At 37.9% G+C, this 20,466-nt stretch overlaps 1 protein-coding gene across 2 annotated transcripts in view; it reads right to left on the reverse strand.

Moving 5' to 3' along the window:
- Positions 1-20,466, reverse strand: part of PARD3B (par-3 family cell polarity regulator beta) — a 394,298-nt gene that overhangs the window by 198,537 nt on the left and 175,295 nt on the right. For both annotated transcript variants that reach the window (XM_036386687.1, XM_036386685.1), the window contains exons 7-10: positions 18,606-18,731; positions 13,753-14,108; positions 11,974-12,113; positions 11,077-11,205 (exon numbers count right to left, since the gene is read on the reverse strand). In XM_036386687.1, the coding sequence (XP_036242580.1) occupies positions 11,077-11,205; positions 11,974-12,113; positions 13,753-14,108; positions 18,606-18,731 (751 nt within the window). The remainder of the gene's footprint in view (positions 1-11,076; positions 11,206-11,973; positions 12,114-13,752; positions 14,109-18,605; positions 18,732-20,466) is intronic.

Consider the following 20,466-nt stretch of genomic DNA (forward strand, 5'->3'; position numbering starts at 1 on the left):
GTCTAACAGTACTATCAAAAATTTGTTACCCATGATGGAGGCTGAAAGTCAATTCAAAGATTTCACAGGATGGGTAAGAGGAAAGGAGATGCCTATCTACAAGTCAGTGATTAAATTCACTGTACAAAAAGTAAACTCTGTCTTTACTTGCTTAAAATTTTCCTCAGCTACTCATTGTACAGCATCTGATAGTAAATGCCTGGTAGTAAGTCTAGAACATCAAGACTATTTAGTGCAAATACAAAACTGAAAATTGTATTTGCTGGAGCATGTAAGAAGCAGCAGAAAGAAGGAAAACCAGAGGAGAAAAGAAGGATGAACAAAACCTAGAATCTTGATTTCATCCTATAATTTCTAAATGTTTTCAAATAATTATCCTGATCATAACGCTCTTCCCAAGCAATACCTTTTCACTGATGACAAAAAGAGCTCCAGCCATCCTTAAGTTAACAGCTCATCAATTAACTGCTTCATTTGAGCAACTAATTTAATGAATGATGGCCTCTGTTCCTAGAATATGCAGGTATGAATATTAAATGCTGACAGTGACTCACAGAGCTGGATTCCTACTGCTTCTATTTCCCTGACTTTGCTAAAACATTACCCCAAGACATTAATACTTTACAATATAGCAACCACTATCAGCTGAATTATGGTCTGGTAAAGGAAACCCTCTCCAATACACTAAACCTTGAATTCTATTAGAAGCACTTCTTACCTCAAGATCATCCTAGATTCTGAACTCACTCAAACACAGAATGGATGAAATGAGCTGCAACACAAATATGTTTCTAGCCCAGAAAAAACTTACAGCTTTATGCTATAAATTACCCAGTCAACAACCACATAATGTATTTTCCATAATATATATGTATCATACCGCAGCAGTTCAGGAATTAAATGATAGTAACCACTGAAGCTATTCCCTACAGCAGACATAGGAAAGTAACTCAATTGTAGCAGGATAAACAAGAAATCTTCACATAAATCGAAGTCCAGATAGCAGAGTGGTGATCCCTCAGGATGGCTGGAGCTTTGAGATGGCCTGGCCTACAGACTCTGGGACTTTCACACAGCCCAGAGTGGGTAAGGTTGGAAGGGAGAACAGTGGGTCATCAGGCCCAATGCCCCTGCACAAGCAGGGTCATCCTGGAGCACATAGCACAGGACTGTGTCCAGGTGGTTCTTGAATATCTCCAGTGAGGGAGGCTCCCCAACCCCGAACTTCCTCAGCCTTTCCTCATAACAGAGATGTTCCAGTTCCTTGATCATCTTTGTTGCCATCCTCTGGACTGGCTCCAGGAGCTCCCTGTCTCTCTTGTGCTGAGGAGCCCAGAACTGGTCACAGCACTCCAGATGTGCCTCACCAGGGCTGAGCAGCGGGGCAGGATCACCTCCTGTGACCTGCTGGCAATGCTCTTCCTAATGCACCCAGGATCCCATTGGCCTTCTCAGCCACAGGGGCTCACTGATGGCTCAGGAACAGCTCATTGTCCACCAGGACCCCAAGGTCCTTTTCCACAGAGCTGCTCCAGCAGGCAGTCCCCAGCCTGTGCTGGTATGTGGGGCTGTTCCTCCCCAGATGTGGGTCCCTGCACTCACCTTTGCTGAATTTCAGAAGGCTCCTCCCTGCCCATCTCTCCACCCTGTCAGGGTCCTTCTGAAGGGCTGCACAGAACTGGGGGGGATCAACCACTCCTCCCAGCAAATATGCTGAGGAGGCATCTGCCCCTTCATCCAAGTCACTGATGAATAACAGGCCCAGTATTGAACCTTGGGGACACCAAGGCATCCAATGAGACCCTGTGCCACTGTTCAGTCAGTTCTCAATACTGTCCACTCACCCAGTCCACCCTTCCTGAGTTGGCCTGTGAGGATGTGGTCAGAGACAGTGCTGACAGCCTTGCTGAAGTCGAGGTAGACAATGTCCCTCATCCAATCCAGGCACTTGTTTCATAGTAAAAGGCAATCAGGTTAGTCATGCATGATTTACCATTAGTGAATCCATACTGGCTACTCCTGATTACCTTCTTGTCATCCATGTAGAGTTCTCTGAATCCTCCTTCTTGCCCTTTCTGAAGATTGGGGTGATATTTGTTTTCTTCCAGTCCTTGGGCACCACTCCTGACCTCCACGACCTTTCAAAGGTGATTATGAAAGGCCTCTACAGCTCTCTCAGCACTCGTGGATGCACTGCATCAGGGTCTATGAACTTTTGGATGTCAGGTTTGCCTAGGTGTTCTCTAACCCAATCCTTCTTGACCAAGGGAAATTCTTTGCAACATTCCTTTACCCTTGTCTCCCAGGACAGAGAATCCCAGAGAAACTCAAAGAACCCCCTTGTCAATAAAGACTGATGCAAAAAGGTGTTTGGTAAATCTGTCTTCTCTGCATCCTCTGTTACCCTCTCCCTGTTATGTTTATAATGCCCTCACATTATCCTTGGTTCTCCTTTTGTTATGGAGGCATGTGAAGAAACCATTCTTGTTGTCCTTGACATCCTTGGCCAGATTTAATTCCAGATGGGCTGTGGCCTTCCTTATCTTGTTTTTAGTTACTCTGACAACCCCTCAATATTCATTCCAAGTGATCTGACCCTGTTTCCATCTCCTGTGTATTTCCTGCTTAGGCTTGAGTAATGATAGGAGTTCTCTATTCATCCATGCAGGTCTCTTGTTCCCTTTGCCCAATTTCTTGCTCATTTCTTTCCTTTAAGAGGGGTACATTGAGAAAGGAACACTCTAAAGTACTAATAAAATTTACTCAGCAGAGACACAAGTTAAAAACCAAACAAACACCCACAACCACAAAATTCCAACACAAAACTGAAAAACAACCCAACACTTCAAGAGTCAGTCTCCACTGCTTATTTTGTCCTTGCTAGGCAGGGTCCTTCCTTCAGCTTTGCTAAATCTTAGCTGTCACCTTTCAATGGCTTCTACAGCTGCAGCAAGCTATCAACAGTCCCCTCCTGCTAATCACATCCCTGCAGCCTAGTGATGTTTGTTCTCTAATATTTACAGTAGTTTGCCAGCCACAGCTGCTGTTCAAAGCTCCCTCCTGGTTGCACTGTCCACCATGCTAGGCAGCTCCCCACCTCTCTCAATTGCTTGGGGAAGACAAATATCTCCTCCCTCTTTCTGAACCAGAAGGCAACAGACAGAAGTTATCTAAGAGGAAATCTTTTCACTTGCTGTCAGATTTGGTGGTTAAACAGAGCAGAGCAAACAACCAAACAGGTACTACTATCCCTCTCAAGGGAAATCAGGACTGGAATGTTTTTATCTACCAATATACCTGCATGCAACTTCAGTAAAATCAATTCTGACATCTACCAAATCACCAGAAACCAGACAGAAAAGTTCAGAGTAGAGTTTATATGAAAGTGAGAGAACAGAGAGTTTGCTAGATATGAAAGCAGAAAGCCCTAATAACACAGTACTAAATAATATTCAGCAATGCAGACTGAAAAACTGTATCTAAGGGTCTCATGATACATTTAATTAATCTCCTGCCAATGATTTTAATTTTTAGAAGCACATCTCTACCTCAGATATCTGATTTCTTAATTAAAATGTTATAATAAAGGATTATTAAAAATAATCTAAAATTTTACTCATCTCACCAATAAATTCTCAGTATTTTAAAGACCACAGAGAATATACTTTTAGCCCTCTCCTACTCCCAAAATACACAACTGCTAAGTCACCAGAGCAGTACAATCAGAACTACAACCTTTGAGAAAAGTACTGTGCATTTTATTCTTCCACTTTCTACTTAGTCCATGGTAATATCTACACAACATTGTGTCAATCCTCTGTCTACCATGGGACACCACTTTCAATTAGTCCTTTTATTTAATCATAAAATATCTGTTCTCATTGACCACAGCACTTTTAATCTGTGGATTTGTGATAACCTAATGCTAATCTCTCACTGGAAAGGTTGCCTTATATATCCTTATTGTGTTTTTTGCCAAAAGAGAAGCTTACAAAAAAATTAGCTCTCACTCAGGCAGGAAGGAAATAGCATTTGTTTGACACAACAAGAGACCTTTCAGTACCTGTCTGGTGCCCTTGACCAACACACTAATATGGCCTCTCAATATGCTGACTGCCCCTTGCCTGGCTGCTCACTTCTGATAAGAGATGTCAACTCCCTGGGGTGCCATTCAGAGCCGACAGCAAAAGGCAAAAGACCCAGGAGGGTTATTTTCAAAGGTTTATAAAGGAAGTAAGACATTTGCATCCTTTTGCAATGACTTACTGATAAAAATATTTACATTGTGGCACCACATACCTATAATTGGCAGAAAAGCTTGAAAAGAAGATACTCCCTATTTGCATCATGCTCCACGTTCTTTCCAGGCACTTAGCCACAATTAAGAAATACTTTGCTGACAGGTCAGTCATTAAGTCACTGCAAAATGTGCACTGTATTTTGCAATAGACATATTGTAACACTCTTAAAAGTAATACTCAAAGGTAATACACTGTTGTAATCTTGTCACAATCTAGTAAATAACTGAAATCATTGCTGCATGTATTCATCTTTAGCATTTCTGACATTTATATTGGCTTTAAAATTATCTGTACTCCATACTACAATAAAAACTAAATGGCCACTAATGGCACACCCTGCTAAGACAAGAAAGGCAGTAGCAAATCCATGGAGATATATGATAGCATGCTTGGATAATTTTAATGTTAACACAGTACACTACGAATTTGTGTCACGTTAGATAGAATGTGTCTGGTTTGAATTATGTAGACGCTCTGGAATTATAGCTTCAAAAACTGACAAAACTAGATTCAGCTCTTCATCCAAGGCAGATACAGTGCATTTCAGAAACGGAGATTCTTCAGTTTGCTTGACTTGCCTATTGAAGAATCCACCAACGAAATGGTTGGTCCTTCCAAAAGTTTTGCATTTGTTATTTAGTGTGCACTGCTCCTCAACATTAAAAAAAATGCAGTTTCACTTTACCTTTTAAGCTACATAACTGTAGGAAACAGAGGGAGAAAAAGTAACTAGTTCAGTCCTCAGTCAAGGTCAGCCTCACTGTGAAAACACCCATATTCAGCCCACGGATGGGGTAAGCCATGTGCTTATGCACCCCACTGAGCCGGAGCCCTGTGCAGTTAATGCCCCTTGGCACCCAGAGCCTAAAATCTTTTCACACATGAAGATGGAAGGCTGCGTGGTATTTTCAGGGTGAATTTAAGGGTGCTGCTACTGTATCATTTCCAAATTCATTCTAGGCACAGGTCACAACATGGTGACATACAAACCCAACTCTTTACTCATTTTAATGCTTACTGTTTTAAAGGTATGGTAAACAAAGCAATAAGCAGGGTATAATTCTTTTATGTCTACTTCAAACACCACATGTGTATGTTTTACATTAAGTCAGCCTAGGAAAACTTTAAGTTATGTATTCTAAGACAGAAAGATTTTAGAAATGGTCATATGGTATATGGAATAGAACTGGTGACCCTTGTAAATGGCAAGGCACTACATTTGTTAGCAGGATTTAAAAATTGCCGAAATACTCTGGTTTTATTAAATGCAAATGCTGTAGGCCTGGGTAAATGCATCTAAAACATATGAAGACTCAATTTCTGTTAAGACCAGATTTTATATGCCTCTATTCTGATGTATATATACTTATGATTTCATACATTAAAGTGGGCTTCCAAATAATTTCAGGCAACCTCAGAGCTAAGACTTATATTATCAAGTAAGCAGTTTTCACTTTGCAGTGTTCTGAGGCAGGGTTCCTAAATCTAGGAATTTTGAGCAGTAATCCCATAACACATCTTATGAATATATTATCTCATAATGCAAGTAACATTATGCTTTTCTCTCCTTACTTGCATCCTCTCTAACCTATTCTTTACTAGCAGGCAGAACACCATCAGAGGTTTTTGCAGGCAATGAAGGTTACGAACAGGTCTTTCAGACCATCCTTTTAAGGTTCCTTGTATTTGCTGGAATATAGGAACAGTGGGCTCTGAAAGGCAAATCATTGCTGGATCATAACACTCTGATGGGCCTGACAGAGAAAGCAACATTAGACTAGATGCAATAAGGTCTCTGTGGCCTCAAAAAGGCTGACAACTGCTATCACATAGAAAAACCACATTTGCTGTGCTGGTACCTTTATGGACACTTCACTGCATAGAGAGCTCAAAACACAACCGCTTTTTAAAGGTACATGGAATACCAAGCAATTTATTCCCCTTTGGTAAATTAGGGAGTCACACACAAACCCTGGATAAAGAGATACTTTTCAATGTGACAGGAAAAATTGACAGATTCCTTCTTAACACTGATCTCTCACTGAGTGTTGTAAAGAACACAACAAATCAACAAACCTCAAAGTTTCCAGTACTCTAATGAAATAGAAATAATGAATAACAATAATGAAATAGTAACCATCTTCTGAAATACATAATGAAGCTGAAAACCTCTGAGAGGCTGCAGTACACAATGATTTGTCTTTAAAAATATACGTTTTGGTAGACACAACCTACACTCGCTTCTCAACTATTCCAGATGAAGAGAATAGGTCAAAAATGAAACTTTTCTTTAAAACCCGCAGGATATTAAAAAATCTACACAGTTTATAAATGAAGAAAGGTGCCACGTACATTCACAATATCCTTGTCTTCATTACACAGAACACCTTCTTGTGTATGCTAATAAAATTCAATATATACTTCTTTTTTTTCCTATCCAATTCATCTCCCTTAGAACAGAGGTAACACAATAGAGAAATAGTACTTGCTGGAATCACTTTCTGCCTGAAATTATTTGTCCATTTCTGGATAATTGAGCACTAGAATCATGGTTTTGAACTACAAAAACAGGTGCAAAAATGGTTAAGTCTAGGCTGCAATTTCACTTATTATTTCCTGCACATAAAATGGCAAGCAACAATTAAAAGGAAGTAATAGAAATTAAGCTTTGAATATTAAAACAAATAGGCCAACTGGTTTTCCTTCAGGCATATAAGTTCAAGGCAGTGGAAGAAATTAATCGGGGGAAGACTAAAACATAAAAGTTAATCATATGGTAAGTAGAAAAAATGCTTAATTGAACTTGCCACTCATCCTGCTTCCTTCCATCCTGTATAATACACATGTGAAAAAAGACTTAAAGACCAATAACAAGTTTAGTACATTGTTGTTCATTTAGCTATTGTTATAAAAATTATGGTTTGTTCCCTTTCATCCCCCATTCTTCAGGCATCAGTTAATATGCCAAGAAACCATAGAAATAGCAATTACAGTTGCAACTGTAAGTCAAAGAGATTTTTAAAACAAAAAATTAAGGGTATGCAAAAATTACGATGTATGTGCTCTAACTTACAGAAAAATGCAAGCAAATTTTTTGGTGCTATACTATTTCTGGCAATTGCAGAACAGCCATATTCCTCTGCTGCTGTGCATCATACAAAATAAAGAATTGCAAAGGATCATAGCACAGAATGGGTTGCACTGGAGCTGTTCTCACTCAAGCAATATTCCCTTTTTTACCAATAAAGAAAGAGAAGGGGGAGTAAGTAATTTTTGCATCATTATTAAAAGAAATGGCACTTTCAGATCATACATTTCCCCTAGAGAAAAAACATGATGCAACAGACACACATGATTAAAACACTCTATTTCCAAAACACAATAGAATGATAGCCATAATGTGCATTCCATTCACTTTGAGACGAGATGGAAAATCTAAACCCATTCAGTTCAACCAGGTTTCTTCTGTAATATTCACCATCCTCTAGAAAAGATTGTTACAGTTTAAAACCCAAATGCACCTTAAAGAACGCAGTAATCACTGGCCACTCCATAGATTGTGGTAATTAAGTGAATCAAGATCTTCCCCTGGAGTTTTGGAATCAGCTCCTTACTTAGCTGCTACATTGTCAACAGCTGGCATGAATTACTGGGAACATTTGGCTAACTGGATAATAAGGAGGACAGCCTGTGGTTGGTCCAAATTCTACTTCACTAATCTGTTTCAATATATATATATATATAAAAATCTCATTAGAGCCTCCATATCTTTTTTTTTAAAGGAGTAACAACCCTACAAATACCAGGTTTTCAATTCTTTTCCTTTATTATGCACAAACGCTGTAACTCTCAGATGCTGCAAGAACCAGTGTAACCAAAGCCCCAATTGCCTAAAACTTAATAATACTTTTTTGCAACACTGATTCATCCTCATCTGTATCATATCTTGGCTGCTGTGACAAAGGCTTGCTACTCTGAATATATTTTTCTACTTGCTAGCAATCCATAAGCACAGATCACAGTAACAAAACACCCAAACTCTGTTCCCATCTATCATACTGAAGAGAAAATATTTGTGAGACCAAGCCTTCCCCAAACCGCAGCTTTATTACAAGGTAAAGCCAAATTATATTATTACAGACCCATGCAACAAAATGCCACCCAGTGTGACTTCATTACATTATCTGCTTTGTGCCCATGCAGTTATCAAATTCTCTCCAGCAAATCCACATAAAAATCCTAGTGTTCTAGTGGAGCAACGTGCTCAAAAGTGGTTTTGTGCATGGGTTCCTAATAATGGGTCCAGCCTCCAGATGTATCTTTGCCATAGGAAACTGTGGGGAGTGGGTACATTTACTAGGTGGCCCTTCTCCTTTTTCTTTCAACAGGTAACAGGGAATCTAAAGAAAACAACTCAGATTACAGTCCCTGGAGACCTGCACAAAGCAAGAACAAGTCTGATAAAGCAATTACCATATTATTGCCAGGCATTAACAAAATCCCCAAGTATTCAGGAAAATTCTGCATGCATGTTACACTGTCAGGGCACTCAGTTACAGCTGTCCTTGAAAAACATTGGATTATCCACTGTTTTTCCTTCCAAAAACAAACATTTAAAGTGCTGGCATTTTTTCTGCTCTTTGATGAAACAGTACTGTAACTTTTGAGGTAGCAGAGGATTAGTCCAATGTAATATCATGGCTAAAGCTGAAACCAAACAAAAAAGCTAAACCATTTTAAAAAAAAATCTTTGTTAAGACTATTCTCAGACACCTCATGAATTCTAACAAGCATTGTGCTAGCATCAACATCTGGTAGCTTAGTGGGATGGTAACTCACACTTTTGCTGTAAGCTACCAGATGTTGCTGAAGGGCTTTTTAATTTAGATGGCTGGCTCCATAAATTTATGTAATGTATTTCAGTAATTCTCATTTTTATTATGTTGTACTTGATTGAGATAAAGAGGAACACAGAGCAGTATTAGAATTCCCACATCATCACTGTTACAGTCAGGGCCATCGCTTGTGCATCATTCTATCACAGAGAAAGCAATCTAAGAGAAGGTCAAGCCAGCAGGATAAATGTGGCTACTTCCTGGATTTCAATCATGCCAGTCATAAGTAAATCACCCACTGAAAGGTAGTTAATCCTTGCTGTAGAGACTAAAATTTATTATCACACAATTGTGGCAGGTAGAAATTATAAACAGCTTTTAGATTCTTCCAATCTTTTATACACACACACACTACTACAGTGATTTCCAGAAGAATTCGCACCATGACAATACATAGTAAGTATAATATTGGGGGAACAGGAGAGAAAAGAGAAGAATGCGTACTTTTTAAAGTATATTTTTTTAAGTAATGTGCTTTATAACTTAAAAAAAAACCCAGAAAACACTGTTAATGGCTAGCATTCTCAAAAAGTAAGCTCATACTTAGAAGAGCTGGTGAATGAAAAGAAATTCTGCATAGAATAAATAATTTAGTACTTTAAGACTCAAATTTCCCTCTGATCCACACAGACACTGACTCTACAGCTCAGGGATTACTCAGCAGAGCAATTCAATGACCAACTTTGGTGCTTTGGCAATCACTGACAACAAATGCCCAATTACAAGGCTGAAGACCGCCATTATGCTCCTTAAAAATCACACAATAAAAAGGAAAAATGGATACAAAAATAGTTTAGCTAAAACATTTCATAACTGCTCACAGTAAGAAAAAGTGGGCAGCAGCAGCACAAGAGAAAAGACTCACATTAGAGAACCTGAACGCCCTTCCAGCTCCCTATCCTGTCATGGGCAACCCTGACCTCAGCAATGTCCAACTGGCAAGAGGGAAACAAGAGGAAAACTGTCAGCAATGTTCTGTGAGGAAACATAATGGAGTATTTCTGTAGAAGATCCTGACAACAGTCTAAAGGAAAAGCAAGAAGGCAGCATCTTAAGGAAAGGATGAAGGCAGTTTGTGTTCTTTGAAGGAGATAAAATGAGACAAAAGCAGGAAATGCTGTCCTTTCCTTATCCTGAGGACTTAATGAAAGGTCAAGTATAGCCATCAATCAAGATAAGGAAGAGGCAACCAAAGAAATGACCTTCTCTGAGGGGAAACAAGCATGTATCAGATAGCACTTTTACTCTGATGCAGTTCTCTATGTGAGAGAAAAGAGAATACAGTTTCATGCCAGTGTTAATAGAAAACAAAAGTGAAAATTAAGCACTTCAGATGGAAAAAAAAGACAACCAAAAGCCTATTAAGTCAAAGGCTAGCAGCCAAGGAAAAGCTTGCTTCCAAAATTTGTAAGGAGTGCAGCGGAATTCTATTCCTCACCACTCGTACAGCTGGGCACCTGACTTATGAGACATCTCCTGGGGGCAGCAACCCTCACTAGTTTGCCAGTGATAAGCTGCAGGCTCATTACATGCACTTTAAATTTCTGGTTTAGAGCTTGTTGCTTTTCTGAAAGAGAATAACCCATTTTTAGTTATGCTTGACCTCACACTTGCAAAATTAATTTACAGTATTCCCCTGTGAGTTATGCTTATGCTGTCATTTTTGGGGATGAAAAATCAGATTGTGTGGAATTGCATCTATAGTAGATAAAAATCAAACACCCTCAAAATCAAATTTGAGTATAAATACTTCTTGGAAACAAGCCTTATGTGACTACCTTTTATTGTCATTTCTCAGCTGACAATTTCTATTTACTGGGCTAGTATTTAACCATGGAATTGTTTCAAAGTCGCTCTTTGGGAAAGAATAACAAGTTTACCAGCTCTCGAGGTAGAAAGGCCTCCTCCTGACGAGCCACAATCAGACAGACAGTCTCGCCTTGCTTTGTGCTTCTCAGCATAGCTACAAGCTCTTCCTGGGTCTTGCCAGTGATGTCCCGTCCATTCACCTATCAGCCACAGAAGAACAGAGGATGTCTTATCTCTGACTGGTTTATTAGATTCTCCTCACCTAACACAGGTGTCATTCAGTGACTGAGAGCAAAGAAGAATCAGCAACAGCTCCCATACTGCCTCCCCCTCTGGCCCCGCACAAATTACTTAACCTTTCTCCTCCTCATTTTCACCATCTGTTAAAGCAGCTCTGTAGTACTTACTTGCCTTGCAGGGGGTTTGTGAGGCTTAATTAGTTTGTAAAGCACTTTGAAGATGAAAAGTGTAGAAACAAGACCTTAGTATTAAAACTGTTTACCTTAAGAGCTTTTTGAGGTTAGTAAGTAGAAATAACCCATTAGATAATAAGATTTTAAGTCACAAGGTATCTGAAAATTTTCAACAGACCAGTTTGAGCAAAATTGCCTTAAAATGAGCACTTTACCAGCTTGATATTAACTAGAGATTTTTGTATATGGCTTAAGAGGCAAGACATGTTTTGGTCCTGAATCAACACATTTATCTGTTTTAAAACCCAAGATTTTATCAGGTTCCCCTTGTTCAAACACCTCAAGGACCCTTGTGAAAAGAACTATTTTTCCACCTCATGGTGTAAAGCACTTGTTGACAAACAAGTGACATAGAAACTGTGAGAATGACTTTTTAAACCAAGGGCAAGGACTGTAGTTCCATACATCAATAATATGTATGAGGAAATAGAACATTTATGACAAAGCTAGCGATCAATTTTAAGCAATGCAAATACAACAGATGTTTATCCTAACCTCCAGGATTCTGTCTCCTGACTGCAAACGACCATCTTTTACTGCTGCACCTTTTGGTAAAATATTCTTCACAAAGATTGGACCAGGACCATGTACTGAAGAGTCTCTGGTAACCACTGTGAAACCAAGTCCTTCTGGACCTAGAATGTCAGACAAAGAACATACAACATAAATTTCAACATGTAAACAATGATCATTAAAAGTAAGCAAACAATGTCAGCAAGATATCCCAGAGACTCATTCATGTTAACTCTTAAAAATCCTGGAGACTCAGTCATGTTAACTCTTAAAAAAAAAGAAAGTAAACAAAAAGCTGTAAACACAAGCCAATCCTCTGCATGGTCTGGAGAAGTCTATTGATGTCCAAACACATACCCAAACACTCTTAAAACAGCAACAGATGCAAATACTTGGGTAAGCACATAATAATAAAAAACAAGAAAGAACTCTCTTTTTAAAGCATTTACCTTTTCTATAGGTCACTACAATATTAGTCTTCACTTTAATGTCAATTGTTTTTCATGGAATCAGAGCAATTGGAATTGTTTGTTTATAATCATAAATATAATTTAACAGGTTTTACTGAAATTTGGTAAATGGGAAAAATATCACATTATTTGAATGAAAAACTTGATGTTCAGAAAGGACAAAGTGGTATTTCTAAGCTTCCATTAGTGAAGTTGTTTGCTGCTTCGAAATAAACAACCTAAAGTGTTAACAGATATGTTATAACAAGTAATTAGGGAGTAAAATAAATATTAGCAGGTATTGCTTATAAGCCACTAAAATCACTGCGAATAGCAGAGTCCATAAAAATCTTTTTATTTTGAGTGGTATTTCTACCCATGTGGTAGCTTTCAAAGATATCATGATGTTAGTATCACATTGATATAATTTCCAGAAATATAAATGTTTCAAAATCAAAAGCATTAAATCTAGAATAGGGACATTCTTAAGTGGGTTTTATTAACACAAAGCTGAAGAGTTCAGAAGTAAAAATGAGTGATGTAGGTAAAGAAACAACAAAAATTAAGAAGTGAGAGCTTGATTTCATTCATACTGTGTTATGAGAATAAAGTTACAGACAGTTTCAAAAGGGCCACTTCTAGGATCAAATTTTACTCTCAGCCAAATCAGAGACAGAAATCAAATAAAAAATACAAATGCTAATTGGAAATTTCTTAAGCACAATTTACTACATGTTCCTAAACCTGTTATTCCATTCAAAGACAGCTGCATGGTGCAGCAATTAAAGTTATACACACACAAATTTGGCCTCCTGAATAAATATGAAAGAAAAAAAGAAAGGTTTGCAGAGAATAAAAAAGGGAAAGACAGGTAAATCTGTGGTCAAGCTCTTGGAAAACATGAAATGGCAGAGTAGATTTTTAAACATATCTTTAAAAGAACGTCATAACGCTGTTGAGGTCAATTAGTAGGTTAAATAAAATAACAAAGGTCACCAGCAAACAGTTCAAACTTTGATTCTATACATGTGAAAAGACTGAACTATCACTTAAAATTACTTGTTGAAATTGCTTCCACAGTCAGTAACAGAGATGTCCTAATCAGTAAGTCTGGATAACACACCTCCAAAATTTATGAAAAAGCCCACTGTAGAAAACATTACTGTTTACACTGCTATACCTTCGGAAAGTTTTGGAACTTTCAAATGATAACTAACTTGTTTTGTCTTCAACGTCACTTGTTAAATTAAAAGTTAAGGTATTACTATAGAGAACATGATACGGAATTAATCATATCATCTCAAAGACTTACCTTTTTTCAGGTCTATCTTTATTTTCTTTGCATTTCTCTTATTGCCAAATCCCATAAGTGGAGACAGTGAGGGAGAAGGTGGCTTTCTACCCAGACGTGGGAGGTTGGGACTCTTAGCTTGTTGCAGTGCTCCCTGTACACCTGACTCCAAGATTGCTCCAGAAATATTAATAGTTTTCACAGCAGGTTTTGGATGAAGAGGAGGTGGAATTTTTGTTTTTGTAACTCCTTCTTCATTATTCAGAATACAAAGAGGAGCAATAGCAGACTTTTCATACTGTTCTCGGTTATATGGAGGAAGGACTTCCAAGATGACACTTTGAAATTTCATTGCCTGACGGAAGATGTCCTGAGCCCTTTAAAAGAAAGATAAGAAAATTTGTATGACAAACTAGAAAATGTGGGCAAAATTTGAAGTTGTTTACAGTGAATAAGATGAAAGTTTACCTTATGTTCACATCTATAGCATCCCTTTTTTAGAAAAATACACATGAATTAAGATTTCAAAACTACAGCATTTCCTTACATTTCAAGTACGAGCAGCATATCTGCTGGAATTCCTAAGCTGCTATGAAAACATACCAGCCAGAATAAACTGATGGACACATTTCTTCATGCAGAGCATCAGAAAGGGAAGGTCTGATGGCTAAAGACTGCTCAAGATAGAGCTTGCTGCTTTTTTCAAGTGCTTGTCTGTTATGTATTTTCTTGTTGGCATAGAGGCACACTGAGCACTCATCACCAATTGTTCTGGTGAATACATCTACTCCAAGCAAGATCAACTCTCCATTTTTTCCAAATCCAGTCTAATTGCTCCTCAGATTCCTTTGTAATCCCTAATGCAACTCCTGGCTGATACCACAGCAATAAAATAGGATGAGGGTATGGGATACATAGACACTAAGAAAAAATCTGATGATCAAAGTGGTGCAATTATTTGCGTTTTTACATAAATGGATAAATAAATAGGCTGATATTACTCACATCTTTCAAGCAGTAACCTTTTGCAATGTGGATATGAAGAATTCACATAATCTGTGTTTTTACAGATGTGCTCAAATGCAACACCAAAAACTGTGTTAGAGCATTTAATGGAACTATTCCCCTTGATACTGATAAGGCAATGAGAATGGTTTCAAACCAAAAGAGAAAGATTTAGTCCAGACATTAAGAAGAAATTCTTTACTCAGAGGGTAGTGAGGTACTTGAACAAGTTGCCCAGAGAAGCTGAGGATGCCCCATACTGCAATGTCCCAGTCCAGGCAAGGTGGGGCCCTGAACAACCTGATCTAGTATGTGACATCCCTGTCCATGCCTGTGGGGGTGGAATGAGATGATCTTTAAGGTCCCTTCCAACCCAAACCATTCTATAATTCTGTGAACTGATACCATGGTAACAACACCATGCTCAGATTCCCATGCACTGTAAGGCAATTAAGACAAGTTGGCAACAGAACCGCTCATAAAGCCTTCCCTGGATTTTAAATAACCTGTAGATTTGGACAATCAAGCCATGTTACAAACCTTGGATTCTAAAGGAACAAAGGAGACTTTCCTCTTTCTATGCTTTCCTCTCCTAACTTCTGTTGAAATGGATGGATTTTCTTCCATACTGCAAAAGACCACTTCAGTACAAACAGAAGAAATAGCTGAAGTGCTGTTTGAGAATTAAAAACTGAAAACTTCTGCTTAGCTGCATTGAGGCAAGAGGGGAAGTAATGGCTACATTAAATTTTAAATAAATCATAGAGTCCTTCTAAGAACATTGTACTTATCTCCTACCCTGCTGTGGTATGTTTGTCAGTCTGAGTCACTATTTTGCTGAAGTCTTGGCTTTGGATTTACACTCAGTTATGTAACATAATCAATGTTTAAAGTACTTCTGAAATAACTTTTTTTTTTACACTAACACAGGAAGGAAGCCACTGCAAATATAAATGTCTTGAAAACACACCTACTGCTTTCCCAGATAAACAGAGTTGCACAATATATCCACCTTGCAACAGCAGGTGGTGGAAAAGAGGCTGTTTTAAGAGGGTTTTCTGTAGCATGAAGACATTGAAGTCAGGGGTCAGTCCCAATGGGTACTGCTGAGGGAAAGAACAGCCTTGCCACACTGACTGTAAAAGCATCAAGAATCAGAATAGCAGCATTCACTGACAGGTGATGCTGCCAGAGAGAAACCTCAAATTTGGAGAAGAAAGGTAGCAGGGAGAATGTTGTAGGGAGGCATTCTTTTAGTATCACCCTCAAGGGTTCCGTTTCAGAGTTGTAACAGGACTGCGCCCCAGTGTCTCAGAGGAGATTATAGGTTATCCATTCACCTATAGCCTGTCAAAGTTCTCAAGGACAGACCTTACCCTGATAATAGAAGCCATGGCACACATCCAGCATAAAGGATGCAAAATGTTAACTCTGTTTCTTTCACACCCCATCTTCATCCTTGTAAGTAGCTGCTTGGTCTTATGTTACAAGGTAATTTAATAACTCAGTTTCAAAAGGTTAATATTTAAAATATATGCAAGAAAAAATATAAGATCTCCTTCAAACAAAAATTAGTGGAAATCACTCAAGACATCCTATGGGAAAGTCTAAATGCAGTCTTCAGGGGCAAAATAACTGGCTACACTTCAAAGGGAAAAAATAATGAATGGAGAAATTTATATTTCTTGAGACCCCAAGTGCATACTTTAAAGAAGTAAGAGAGTCAGTTAAAAGAGGTGCTAGAAACTCTGCAGCACAACAGAATGTAATTGAATAGATTAGCAGCAAATGAAAAAGTAGACCAACAGTCCCAATATATAGCTATTATAAACAAGGGAATACAGAAAGTAGGCTGCTGCTGCTACAGCTGCAGAAGAAGCAATTGTCAGGAGCAATACTAGAAAGTCTCTGGTGAAATTAGAAAGAGACAGCATGTAACAGTAAGTGTTAAAACAGCTTTTACAAGGGTTATGAAGAAATGTCAATTTGAAACTAGCCAACAGATTTTCCTCTCGAAGGAGAATCTGATTGTTATTTCTGGGTCAACAGTCATTGGAACCACACTTTGTTGTAGCTTTCACAATTAGTGGATTTCTGTAACTTGGACTTCTGTCAGGTTAGTACAGTTATGTCATGCAAAATGAAAACTAAAGGCATGCTCACAGAGATTAGTTTCAACCCAGAAAGAGTCTTTCTTTAGTCATTCTCCACAGCCAGGGAAGAGAGATTATGTAGAAGGTATTTTGGAAAATAATCCAGCAGAACACTGGAAGACTTGGGAACATGTTAGAGCTCATCTAAAATGTTCTCCCCAGTCCCCAAACAGACATCGAGCCCTCAATACCTGTATTTTTTCTGCAATTGCCACTGCAACCACACTACTTGGTTTTGTAACATAAGGAAACTTGGCCTAACAAAATTAGACTCTGCTCTGAGCCACCTTTAAATCACTTTTCTCTCCCAATAAGAGAGAGAGTCTAACAAGACTGATCTCTTTAAGCTCTTATGGTAAATAGTCCTTCCAACTCCCAAAATTTTATACAAGCTTTTAGAAAGTGTCCTGCATGTTGCATTTTGAAGGAAAGCCTGACAGAGAACTAGAAAATTTCCTGAAGTATTTCTAACTGCCCCACAATCTAGTAATCTTACAGAAAAACATGCAGAGTCCTCCACTCCACAAACGCCTCATGGGCTGAAAGCCTTTGGACATCTAGTTACACTCAGAAGAAAACACACAAGAGACAACACATTGTAAAGAAAGGATCACACAGGATTTTGAAAAGAGGTTTTGATTCAAGCAAACCTTAATTGCAAAATTTCATTGCAAAACTGCACAGTGGGGTAATGAATGTTTTAATAAGATAGCGACAATTATGTCTCCTATAATTGATATCTTATTTAGGAATTGCATGGATGGAAGAGAATGGCATGTATAGAACCGTTCTGTAAAAGCAAAGTGCTTTTACCACCAAATATACAGAAAGCTGTAACTAAAAAGCTATCAGGAGGGAAAAAAGCAGTCTCAGAAACAAGAATACCTATGCTACAGAACTACACTGGTTTAATGAAAACTTATTTTGCAAATATTTATTCCTAACTGTGAAATTAATGTATTTGATTTTAGTCTAGAAGCCTTGAACATTTGGCTTACTGTTAACAAAGTTAAGCCTCAACTCCCTTGACATCTCAATAGGTTTTTGTTATATTATAAACAATCATTCAGTTGTCCAAACATATGGATTGAGAGCAAAAACAAATTACTATTTAATTACTACAGCAAATATCTGTGAAATTTGAGAGGCTATTCTTTTGTGCAACAATGCCACATTAATCCATAGATGATCAAAACAACCTGTTAGTTAAAAATTATTTGAGATAGATAATAAATGTCAACAGACTTTTAATAAAAGTCATAAGAAGTGAGACTTTCCATTTAGCTCAAGTAATCATGGTCTGACAGTAGAAGTATTTTTTTAAAAATTAATGCTCGAAAAGCTGCAGCACAATAAAAACATCTTATTTCATTTGCAAAAGAACATTAAACACCATGCTGTTATGTTGACTCATTCTGAAGGTCTTATGAAAAAAATTACAAAGTGAATATGGTAAAAGTAATAGAAAAACTAGAAAGGGAAGATAGCATCTACAAAATTTAATGCTATTAAATTAGGTAAGCACAGTAAGTTTACTAAAACACTTCAAATTTCACCTTATTTGCAGGTTTCAGAAAGAAAATGATGACGTTTCTGTCACATATCGATTTTATAGGCATTTTTTCTGAAATCAGTATTAATCCCTTTACTAATCATTTAAACACAGCGCTGTATAATATCCTGGCCAGTTAAAAGTGCTAATAAACCAGCACTTACTGTGCAAAGGTTTTATCTGTAAGGTCCACATGGTTTATCTTCACAATGCATTCATTTTCATGGAAAAGACCATCACGCCTAGATCTGCTGTTTTCCTCAATACCACGGATGAAGAGTCCCAGCATCCTAAAAGGCAAAACATAGGTGCAAACTGTCCTTATTGTGCTGATACAAATTTAGAGAACAAAAAATAGATATTAATCTCTACTGTGTATGAAATGATCGAGTAGACTGCCTCTCTGTCTAGGAAGTGCTTAATCTAGAGGAAGGTTTCGGCTGACTTATTAATGAAAAAGGGGGGATTCCAAAAAATACCATGAAAAATTGCAGTACACTAATGCTTTACTACTTGCAAGAACTTGGGGAGCATTAAATCTTGTAGGTCATACTTGGAGAAACAGAGGAAAACACCTAGACTGCTCTGCAGTTAAAAATGCCAGTATAGCTTATGCAATATTTTTCTGCCACTGCTTCAAGTAAAAGCACAAACAGATTAAAAGTAATTTTCTACCTTAACTACAACAAAATAAATAGGAGTTAGAATGAGACAAAAAAATAACAGACTTTTCTACTGAAAACACCTATGAAGTTTTCAGTTGCTAAAGCCCCTTGCTTTGATACAAGACAGCAATACTACTCATTCATGTGGCAGGACAGCAGCAGAACAAACATCAACACCCAACCTCTCTGTTAACAAGTTAAGTGCAAGTGAAAATGGAGGTGCAGCACAGAATAATGCAATAAGTGAGCCAGTGTGGGTGGTGACGAATTCCAGTGTTGCTAACTCTGCTAGGAGCGCTAGGCTATTCCTGACCTACCTGACCTGCTGTTGCAAACTATAATTCAACATAGCTATAGCCAACGATACACTACAGTGTGCAAAAATTCCTGACAACTGCGTGTTTCTAAAGAACTTCTATAGTCAGTCTTTGTCCACTAAATTTCCATACCACTTAAGCATCAAAGATGGTCATCAAGGATGACCTTTAGAGACCATTTTCTATTGGTTATACTTCATAAAATATTAATGTGCAATTTTCAATGTGCCAACACTCCAATGACAAAGCAGAAGTCCTGTATTTTTGTCTCAGATTCATGACTGCCCCTCATATCTAAGTCCATTCAACAGATTCACAGTATGCCATTAACTAATTCAAGTGACACTATATTCACTGAGCATCTGATTTTAGATTTACTCTCTAAGAACAATAAAAAATTTGTACTTCTGTCCTATCAATTATGTGAAAAACTAGTTCCTACTCAATATTAGTTCTTTGCAGTACCTAACAGAAAAAAAGTGATTTAATAGCATAAAGATTCTCTTGTAACAGGTGTTATCCTTCCCAAAGGATTAAAAAGGGTAGTGATGGTGAGGGGCCACAGCCCTTTTGATGACATCCAACTAGTGGCAATCAAAAACCATAACCCTAAGAACTAACTAAATACAACTAGAACTACCTAAATGCAACTATGCTAAAGTGCACACCAGTAAAAGTACAAATAAATAAATGAAATTACAAATTAAGTTGGTTGCTCACTAATCCTGTGTGCTTGGATACTGCATTCATATATGCAGTAGGATTGCCTACTTGTCTGAAACTTGTGTGTGCTGTACCGCCCATGTGCCTTGCGGTACATAGACCGAGGCAGTTTGAATTCATTCCTCCATTGCTTTCTTCCACAGCCTAAATTTTACCATTTTAATGCACTATTAAATTTTAATTTCCTGTTTTTAATGGTATTTAAGTGCAAAAGAAAGGGGGACAATTATTTCCATAACTTTTGTAGGTCCTGTATAAACTAAGACTTTGTAAATTAATATGATGTTTTAATGACCTGTACAAAAATTTTGGCCTGCAGC

The sequence above is a fragment of the Molothrus ater genome, chromosome 7 (assembly GCF_012460135.2).
Source record: "Molothrus ater isolate BHLD 08-10-18 breed brown headed cowbird chromosome 7, BPBGC_Mater_1.1, whole genome shotgun sequence".
Classification (NCBI taxonomy): domain Eukaryota; kingdom Metazoa; phylum Chordata; class Aves; order Passeriformes; family Icteridae; genus Molothrus; species Molothrus ater.